General features: G+C 48.9%; 1 protein-coding gene across 1 annotated transcript in view; it reads right to left on the reverse strand.

The window, feature by feature from the left end:
• LOC142257999 (NACHT, LRR and PYD domains-containing protein 12-like) overlaps positions 1 to 11508 on the reverse strand; it is a 429738-nt gene that overhangs the window by 28972 nt on the left and 389258 nt on the right. The window contains exon 12 of the mRNA XM_075330377.1: positions 9003 to 9173. Coding sequence (XP_075186492.1) covers positions 9003 to 9173 — 171 coding nt within the window. The remainder of the gene's footprint in view (positions 1 to 9002; positions 9174 to 11508) is intronic.

Below are 11508 nucleotides of genomic sequence, written 5' to 3' on the forward strand. Positions count from 1 at the left end.
CCATTTCCTTACTATGTTCCTCACAGTGGAAACTGACAGTTTAAATCTCTGAGACAACTTTTTGTACCTTCCCCTGAACAACTATGTTGAATAATCTTTGTTTTCAGATCATTTGAGAGTTGTTTTGAGGAGCCCAGGATGCCACTCTTCATAGGAGATTCAAATAGGAGAACAACTTGCAAGTGGCCACCTTAAATACCTTTTCTCATGATTAGATACACCTTCCTATGAAGTTCAAAGCTCAATGAGGTTACAAAACCAATTTAGTGCTTTAGTAAGTCAGTAAAAAGTAGTTAGGAGTGTTCAAATCAAGAAATTGATAAAGGTGCCCATACTTTTGCACCGGTCAAATTTTGTTTAAATGCGGATTGCACATTTTCTGTTAGTACAATAAACCTCATTTCAATCCAGAAATATTACTCAGTTCATCAGTTATTAGATATATGAAACTGAAATAGCTGCTGCAAAAACCCAAATTGTTATAAGGAAAAAAGGTTAACATTAATAGGGGTGCCCAAACTTTTTCATATGACTGTATATACTTTGACTGTGACACTGCCCCTAATAAACTAAAACACCACACTGTCCTCCCTTATAAATTATACCAACCACACCTTCCTCGATTATGAAATATGATCTGTACATTGTGAGGAGGGAGCAGCATGATGTGAGGACATTGTCCCATGCATGCTGCCCCCTCCTCACAATGTCCCATGCATGCTGCCCCCTCCTCACAATGTCCCATGCATGCTGCCCCCTCCTCACAGTGTCCAATGCATGCTGCCCCCTCCTCACAATGTCCCATGCATGCTGTCCCCTCCTCACAATGTCCCATGCATGCTGCCCCCTCCTCACAGTGTCCCATGCATGCTGCCACCTCCTCACAATGTCCCATGCATGCTGCCCTCTCCTCACAATGTCCCATGCATGCTGCCCCCTCCTCACAGTGTCCCATGCATGCTGCCCCTCCTCACAATGTCCTATGCATGCTGCCCCCTCCTCACAATGTCCCATGCATGCTGCCCCCTCCTCACAATGTCCCATGCATGCTGCCTCCTCCTCACAATGTCCCATTCATGCTGCTCCCTCCTGAGCCTCTCTCCACCCAGCCTCCGTCAGCATCAGCCGGTTTCCGCCCAGCCTCCACCAGCATCAGCCTCTCTCCATACAGCCTCCGCCAGCATCAGTCTCTCTTCCCCCAGCATCAGCCTCTCTTCCCCCAGCATCAGCCTCTCTCCCGCCAGCCTCCGCCAGCATGAGCCTCTCTCCCCCCAGCCTCCGCCAGCATCAGCCTCTCTCCCCCCAGCCTCCACCAGCATCAGCCTCTCTCCCCCCAGGCTCCGCCAGCATCAGCCTCTCTTCCCCCAGCATCCCTCCAGCCTCCCACCAGTCTCTGTCCCCCCACCCCCCGCATGCACAGATTTCCGGTCTGCATTAGAGACACCCCCACGCTCCTTATGAATCTTCAGCTCTGCGAGCACTTACCTGCTCCAGTGCCCGCCGCCATCTTCCTGGCTCACGTGAGTATCCTCTTCTGACACCGGCTTCAAATGCGTCGTCCTCCGCGTCCTGCTGTGAGCTCTGCATGTGATGTCCACACAGCAGTGGACGCAGCACAGAGGAAGTAGCTGATTGGCGTGCGCCTGAGACCCTGAAAGTGCAGGCACCAGCAGTTACGGGGTCAATCAGCTCCCTGTGCCCGGCGGCCGCAGTTTGTTTGCATTAGCGTCTTAATTGACGCGGAAACAAATAAACGGAGGTGCGCCTCTTCCCCCCTCCCCACTTCGAAAATACAGCAGATTTCATCGACTGTCTAACGGAGGGGGAGAGGGTCTGTAAAAAAAAATATTTTTTTTTTGCTGCCAAAAGGTGCCGCCCACCGCAACCTACCGCCCCAGGCACCGGACCACGGGTGCCTAATGGTAAATACGGCCCTGCCTCTCCGCATACATCTCCATCCTGTACACGTCTCTTATACTGGCACGTCTCCATCCAGTACACATCTCCTATACTCGCACATCTCCGTCCTGTACACGTCTCTTATACTCGCACATCTCTGTCCTGTACACGTCTCTTATACTCGCACGTCTCCGTCCTGTACACGTCTCTTATACTCGCATGTCTCCATCCAGTACACGTCACTTATACTCGCACATCTCCATCCTGTACACGTCTCTTATACTCACACATCTCTGTCCTGTACACGTCTCTTATACTCACACGTCCCCATCCTATACACCTCTCTTATACTCGCACGTCTCTGTCCTGTACACGTCTCTTATACTCGCACATCTCCATCCTGTACACGTCTCTTATACTGGCACGTCTCCATCCTGTACACGTCTTATACTCGCACGTCTCTGTCCTGTACACGTCGCTTATACTCGCACGTCTCCGTCCTGTACACGTCTCTTATACTCGCACGTCTCCATCCTGTACAAGTCTCTTATACTCACACGCCCCCATCCTGTACACGTCTCTTATACTCGCACGTCTCCGTCCTGTACTCGTCTCTTATACTAGCACGTCTCCATCCTGTACACGTCTCTTATACTCGCACGTCTCCATCCTGTACACATCTCTTATACTCGCACGTCTCCATCCTTTACACGTCTCTTATACTCACACATCTCCGTCCTATACACCTCTGTTATACTCTCATGTCTCTGTCCTGTACACGTCTCTTATACTCACAAGTCTCCATCCTGTACACGTCTCTTATACTCGCACGTCTCCGTCCTGTACACGTCTCTTATACTCGCACGTCTCCGTCCTGTACACGTCTCTTATACTCGCACGTCTCTGTCCTGTACACGTCTCTTATACTCGCACGTCTCCGTCCTGTACACGTCTCTTATACTCGCACGTCTCCGTCCTGTACACGTCTCTTATACTCGCACATCTCCATTCTGTACACATCTCTTATACTCGCACATCTCTGTCCTGTACACGTCTTATACTCACACGTCTCCATCTTGTACACGTCTTATACTCGCACGTCTCCGTCCTGTACACGTCTCATATACTCGCACGTCTCTGTCCTGTACGCGTCTCTTATACTCGCATGTCTCCGTCCTGTACACGTCTTATACTCGCACGTCTCTGTCCTGTACTCGTCTCTTATACACGCACGTCTCCGTCCTGTACACGTCTCTTATACTCGCACGTCTCTGTCCTGTACACGTCTTATACTCGCACGTCTCTGTCCTGTACACGCCTCTTATACTCACACGTCTCCATCCTGTACACGTCTCTTATACTCGCACGTCTCCATCCTGTACACGTCTTATACTCGCACGTCTCTGTCCTGTACGCGTCTCTTATTCTCGCACATCTCCATCCTGTACACATCTCTTATACTCGCACGTCTCTGTCCTGTACACGTCTTATACTCGCATGTCTCCATCCTGTACACGTCTCTTATACTCGCACGTCTCCATCCTGTACACGTCTCTTATACTCGCACATCTCTGTCCTGTACACGTCTTATACTCGCACGTCTCCATCCTTTACACGTCTCTTATACTCACACGTCTCCATCCTGTACACGTCTCTTATACTCACACATCTCCATCCTGTACACGTTTCTTATACTCGCAAGTCTCCATCCCGTACATGTCTCTTATACTCACACATCTCTGTCCTGTACATGTCTCTTATACTCGCATGTCTCCATCCTGTACATGTCTCTTATACTCGCACGTCTCCGTCCTGTACACGTCTCTTATACTCACAAGTCTCCGTCCTGTACACGTCTCTTATACTCGCACATCTCCATCCTGTACACGTCTCTTATACGCACACGTCTCCGTCCTGCACACGTCTCTTATACTCGCACGTCTCTGTCCTGTACACGTCTCTTATACTCACACGTCTCCGTCCTGTACACGTCTCTTATACTCGCACGTCTCTGTCCTGTACACGTCTCTTATACTCGCACGTCTCCATCCTGTACACGTCTCTTATACTCGCACATCTCCGTCCTGTACACGTCCCTTATACTCGCACGTCTCTGTCCTGTACACGTCTCTTATACTCGCACGTCTCCATCCTGTACACGTTTCTTATACTCGCATGTCTTTATCCTGTACACGTCTCTTATACTCGCACATCTCCATCCTGTACACGTCTCTTATACTCAAAAGTCTCTGTCCTGTACACGTCTCTTATACTCACACGTCTCCGTCCTGCACACGTCTTATACTCACACGTCTCCATCCTGTACATGTCTCTTATACTCGCACATCTCCATCCTGTACACGTCTCTTATACTCGCTCATCTCCGTCCTGCACACGTCTCTTATACTCGCACGTCTCTGTCCTGTACACGTCTCTTATACTCACACATCTCCATCCTGTACACATCTCTTATACTCACACATCTCCATCCTGTACACGTCTCTTATACTCACACGTCTCCGTCCTGTACACGTCTCTTATACTCGCACGTCTCTGTCCTGTACACGTCTCTTATACTCGCACGTCTCTGTCCTGTACACGTCTCTTATACTCGCACATCTCCGTGCTGTACACATCTCTTATACTCGCACGTCTCCATCCTGTACACGTCTCTTATACTCGCACATCTCCATCCTGTACACATCTCTTATACTCACACATCTCCATCCTGTACACGTCTCTTATACTCACATGTCTCCGTCCTGTACACGTCTCTTATACTCGCACGTCTCTGTCCTGTACACGTCTCTTATACTCGCACGTCTCTGTCCTGTACACGTCTCTTATACTCGCACATCTCCGTGCTGTACACATCTCTTATACTCGCACGTCTCCGTCCTGTACACGTCTCTTATACTCGCACGTCTCCATCCTGTACACGTTTCTTATACTCGCATGTCTTTATCCTGTACACGTCTCTTATACTCGCACATCTCCATCCTGTACACGTCTCTTATACTCAAAAGTCTCTGTCCTGTACACGTCTCTTATACTCACACGTCTCCGTCCTGCACACGTCTTATACTCACACGTCTCCATCCTGTACATGTCTCTTATACTCGCACATCTCCATCCTGTACACGTCTCTTATACTCGCTCATCTCCGTCCTGCACACGTCTCTTATACTCGCACGTCTCTGTCCTGTACACGTCTTATACTCGCTTGTCTCCGTCCTGTACACGTCTCTTATACTCGCACCTCTCTGTCCTGTACGCGTCTCTTATACTCGCATGTCTCTGTCCTGTACACGTCTTATACTCGCACGTCTCCATCCTGTACACGTCTCTAATACTCGCACATCTCCATCCTGTACACATCTCTTATACTCGCACGTATCCATTCTGTACACGTCTCTTATACTCGCACATCTCTGTCCTGTACACGTCTCTTATACTCGCACGTCTCCATTCTGTACACGTCTCTTATACTCGCACGTCTCCATTCTGTACACGTCTCTTATACTCGCACGTCTCCATCCTGTACACGTCCCTTATACTCGCACGTCTCAATTCTGTACACGTCTCTTATACTCGCACGTCTCCATCCTATACACCTCCCTTATCCTCGCACGTCTCTGTCCTGTACACGTCACTTATACTCGCACGTCTCCGTCCTGTACACGTCTCTTATACTCGCATGTCTCTGTCCTGTACACATATCTTATATTTGCACGTCTCCGTCCTGTACACATCTCTTATACTCGCACGTCTCCATCCTATACACCTCTCTTATACTCGCACGTCTCCATCCTGTACACGTCCCTTATACTCGCACGTCTCCATTCTGTACACGTCTCTTATACTCGCACGTCTCCATCCTATACACCTCCCTTATACTCGCATGTCTCTGTCCTGTACACATATCTTATCCTCGCATGTCTCTGTCCTGTACACGTCACTTATACTCGCACGTCTCCGTCCTGTACACGTCTCTTATACTCACACGTCTCTGTCCTGTACACGTCTTATACTTGTACGTCTCCATCCTGTACACGTCTCTTCCACTCGCACGTCTCTGTCCTGTACACATCTCTTATACTCGCACATCTCCGTCCTGTACACGTCTCTTCTACTCGCACGTCTCTGTCCTGTACACATCTCTTATACTCGCACGTCTCTGTCCTGTACGCGTCTCTTATACTCGCATGTCTCTGTCCTGTACACGTCTTATACTCGTACGTCTCTGTCCTGTACACGCCTCTTATACTCACACGTCTCCATCCTATACACCTCCCTTATACTCGCACGTCTCTGTCCTGTACACGTCTCTTATACTCGCACGTCTCCATCCTATACACCTCTCTTATACTCGCACGTCTCTTTCCTGTACACGTCTTATACTTGTACGTCTCCATCCTGTACACGTCTCTTCCACTCGCACGTCTCTGTCCTGTACACATCTCTTATACTCGAACATCTCCGTCCTGTACACGTCTCTTCTACTCGCACGTCTCTGTCCTGTACACATCTCTTATACTCGCACGTCTCTGTCCTGTACGCGTCTCTTATACTCGCATGTCTCTGTCCTGTACACGTCTTATACTCGTACGTCTCTGTCCTGTACACGCCTCTTATACTCACACGTTTCCATCCTGTACACGTCTCTTATACTCGCACGTCTCCATCCTGTCCACGTCTTATACTCGCACGTCTCCGTCCTGTACACGTCGCTTATTCTCGCATGTCTCTGTCCTGTACACGTCTTATACTCGCACGTCTCCATCCTGTACACGTCTCTTATACTCGCATGTCTCCATCCTGTACACGTCTCTAATACTCGCACATCTCCATCCTGTACACGTCTCTTATACTCGCACGTCTCCATTCTGTACACGTCTCTTATACTCGCACGTCTCTGTCCTGTACACGTCTCTTATACTCGCTCGTCTCCATTCTGTACACGTCTCTTATACTCGCACGTCTCCATTCTGTACACGTCTCTTATACTCGCACGTCTCCATCCTGTACACGTCTCTTATACTCGCACGTCTCCATCCTGTACACGTCTCTTATACTCGCACGTCTCCATTCTGTACACGTCTCTTATACTCGCACGTCTCCATCCTGTACACATCTCTTATACTCGCACATCTCCATTCTGTACACGTCTCTTATACTCGCACGTCTCCATTCTGTACACGTCTCTTATACTCGCACGTCTCCATTCTGTACACGTCTCTTATACTCTTACGTCTCCATCCTATACACCTCCCTTATACTCGCATGTCTCTGTCCTGTACACATATCTTATACTCGCACATCTCTGTCCTGTACACGTCACTTATACTCGCACGTCTCCGTCCTGTACACGTCTCTTATACTCGCATGTCTCTGTCCTGTACACATATCTTATACTTGCACGTCTCCGTCCTGTACACGTCTCTTATACTCGCACGTCTCTTTCCTGTACACGTCTTATACTTGCACGTCTCCATCCTGTACACGTCTCTTCTAATCGCACGTCTCTGTCCTGTACACATCTCTTATACTCGCACATCTCCGTCCTGTACACGTCTCTTCTACTCGCACGTCTCTGTCCTGTACACATCTCTTATACTCGCACGTCTCTGTCCTATACGCGTCTCTTATACTCGCATGTCTCTGTCCTGTACACGTCTTATACTCGCACGTCTCCATCCTGTACACGTCTCTTATACTCACACGTCTCCGTCCTGTACACGTCTTATACTCGCACGTCTCCATCCTGTACACGTCTCTTATACTCACACGTCTCCGTCCTGTACACGTCTTATACTCACACGCCTCCATCCTGTACACGTCTCTTATACTCGCACATCTCCATCCTGTACACGTCTTATACTCGCTTGTCTCCGTCCTGTACACGTCGCTTATACTCGCACGTCTCCGTCCTGTACGCGTCTCTTATTCTCGCATGTCTCTGTCCTGTACACGTCTTATACTCGCACGTCTCCATCCTGTACACGTCTCTTATACTGGCACGTCTCCGTCCTGTACACGTCTCTTATACTCGCACATCTCCATCCTGTACACGTCTCTTATAGTCACACGTCTCCATCCTGTACACGTCTCATACTCGCACATCTCCATCCTGTACACGTCTCTTATACTCGCACGTCTCCATTCTGTACACGTCTCTTATACTCACACGTCTCCATTCTGTACACGTCTCTTATACTCACACGTCTCCATCCTGTACACGTCTCATACTCGCACATCTCCATCCTGTACACGTCTCTTATACTCGCACGTCTCCATTCTGTACACGTCTCTTATACTCACACGTCTCCATCCTGTACACGTCTCTTATACTCGCACATCTCCATCCTGTACACGTCTCTTATACTCACACGTCTCCATCCTGTACACGTCTCTTATACTCGCACGTCTCTGTCCTGTACACGTCTCTTATACTCACACGTCTCCATCCTGTACACGTCTCTTATACTCGCACATCTCCATCCTGTACACGTCTCTTATACTCACACGTCTCCATCCTGTACACGTCTCTTATACTCGCACGTCTCTGTCCTGTACACGTCTCTTATACTCACACGTCTCCATCCTGTACACGTCTCTTATACTCGCACATCTCCATCCTGTACACGTCTCTTATACTCACACGTCTCCATCCTGTACACGTCTCTTATACTCGCACGTCTCTGTCCTGTACACGTCTCTTATACTCACACGTCTCCATCCTGTACACGTCTCTTATACTCGCACATCTCCATCCTGTACACGTCTCTTATACTCGCACATCTCCATCCTGTACACGTCTCTTATACTCACACGTCTCCATTCTGTACACGTCTCTTATACTCACACGCCTCCCTCCTGTACACGTCTCTTATACTCACACGTCTCCATCCTGTACACGTCTCTTATACTCGCACGTCTCCGTCCTGTACACGTCTCTTATACTCGCACATCTCCATCCTGTACACGTCTCTTATACTCGCACGTCTCCATCCTGTACACGTCTCTTATACTCGCAGATCTCCATCCTGTACACGTCTCTTATACTCGCAGATCTCCATCCTGTACACGTCTCTTATACTCACCCTAATTTCTTTATCCTGCAGTCTGGCCTGGACAGAGCCTCCATCAAGTCACTGAAGTGAGGACCAAACAGATGGTTACCAGACAGGTCAAGCTCCTTCAGATACTGGTTATTCCTTATTACAGATGCCAGCTGGGTGCAGGCCGTGTCTGGTAGATCATTAGAACTTAATCTGTAAGAATAAAAAGATGAGATGTGAATTAGATGCTACAAAGTTTTTGTGTAAAATCTAATGCTGAGAATATGGAGAGAAGAATCACTGAGGAGCAAAATCCATAAATGTCATCACTAGAAGCCGTCAATTGTGTGTGGATGATGTGAGGAATAAGAGGACATCTACGTAGAGTAAAGCCTGGGTTCTGTCACTCTTATTCCTCAGTCACAGCAAATGTTAGAGATAATTGTGTAAATTTACCTCAGCTCATTCACACAGTCATAATTAGGACATGTTTTATTGTATTTTTCAGACTATAAGACGCACTTTTTTTTAACCCAAATGTAGGGGGAAAATGGGGGGTGCGTCTTATAGTCTGAATGAGGGTGCTGCCGTGGAGTGGGTCATCGGGGGCACGAGCAGGCTGTAGCAGCGCCTGCTGTGACCACGTGGGCCCGCTCATTACATATGCACGCCCATCTTTCTGACTATCATCCCTCAGCGCTGAAGCCGGCACTGACAGGTGGGGGGGCGGGCACGCATAATAAACAGCCGGCCCGCATGATCACCCCTGGCAACTACAGCCTGGAGTAATCATGTGCAGCTGTATTCATTGCCACCCACACATCATCATCAGCGCGGGGTACAGTGAATATTACGGTATACTCACCGGCCACTTCCATGCAGCATTGCGATCTCCTCCTGTCTGTGCCGGCCTGTTGATTTGATAACAGAGAGTAATAGAGATGGGTTTCAAAGCCGCGCCAAAGACCAACGGATCATGTAAGCTTAAGATTAATGTTGCTTTATTTCATGCACAGGTCAGGTCTACGCGTTTCAGGAGACACAGCTCCCTTCCTCAGGACAAACCAGCAAGGAACATTTGATGTTCTTTGCTGGTTTGTCCTGAGGAAGGGAGCTGTGTCTCCTGAAACGCGTAGACCTGACCTGTGCATGAAATAAAGCAACATTAATCTTAAGCTTACATGATCCGTTGGTCTTTGGCGAGGCTTTGAAACCCATCTCTATTACTCTCTGTTATCTGCCTTATGGGGACCGCTGCCGGGACTTGGAGTTACATGCTGTTATAGGAGTTGTGACTTTCACAACCCCCTTTGGTGAGTAGTATTGCTCATTGCCTCACCCTATATATATTTGGGTAAGACCCTATTGCGCTTCTTTTTCCACAGTTTTTCTCCTGGCCAGCTGATCTGTGCAGAGAGTGGTGAGCACAGCGATGACGTCATCCCTGTGCTCGCCGCTAGTCTCCACGCAGGTCAGCTGACAGGCAGACAGGAATAGGAGCGATGCTGGAGACAACGGTGACGGCTCCACACAGATCAGCTGCGCTGCTGCCGCCACAGACAGGGGGAGGAGCGATGCTGCATGGAGCGAGGAAAGGTGAGTATAAACGTTTGGGGGTTTTTTTGTGTGACACAGGATACATGCCATATAGCAGGATGGGGGTATATAGCAGGATGTATGGGGGTATATAGCAGGATGTATGGGGGTATATAGCAGGATGTATGGGGGTATATAGCAGGATGGGGATATATAGCAGGATGGGGCCATATAGCAGGATGGTTGGGGGTGTATAGCAGGATGGATGGGGGTATAGAGCAGGATGTATGGGGTATATAGCAGGATGGATGGGGTATATAGCAGGATGGGGGTATATAACAGGATGGGGTATATAACAGGATGAGGGCATATTCCAGGATGGCAGTATATAGCAGGATGGCAGTATATAGCAGGATGGGGGTATATAGCAGGATGGCGGTATATAGGAGGATGCCAGTATATACCAGGATAAGGGCATATACCAGGATGGGGTACATATATACAAGGATGGGGATAATATACAAGGCAGGAGGATCACTACCAGGATGGGGTACCTTAGTAGAGAATTTGGGGACATTACCCCCATAACAGTGTCAGCAGTAGATCCTCGCCCCATAACAGTGTGTCATGACCACATTTTTTGCTTAAAATTTTATTTTCCTATTTTCCTCCTCTAAAACCAGGGTGCGTCTTATGGTCTGGTGCGTCTTAGGGGTACTTTACATGCTGCAACATCGCTAGCGATTGCTAGTGATGTTGAGCACAATAGCTCCCGCCCCCGTCGCTCGTGTGACATTTGGTGCTCGCTGCCGTAGCGAACATTATCGCTATGGCAGTGTCACACACACATACCTGGTCAGCGACGTCGCTGTAATCGCCGAACAATCCCTCCCTCAAGGGGGAGGTGCGGTCGGCATCATAGCGACGTCACTGCGGCATCACTAAGCGGCCGGCAAATAGAAGCGGAGGGGAGGAGATGAGCGGGACATAACATCCCGCACACCTCCTTCCT

Source organism: Anomaloglossus baeobatrachus, chromosome 12 (genome assembly GCF_048569485.1).
Source record: "Anomaloglossus baeobatrachus isolate aAnoBae1 chromosome 12, aAnoBae1.hap1, whole genome shotgun sequence".
Lineage (NCBI taxonomy): Eukaryota > Metazoa > Chordata > Amphibia > Anura > Aromobatidae > Anomaloglossus > Anomaloglossus baeobatrachus.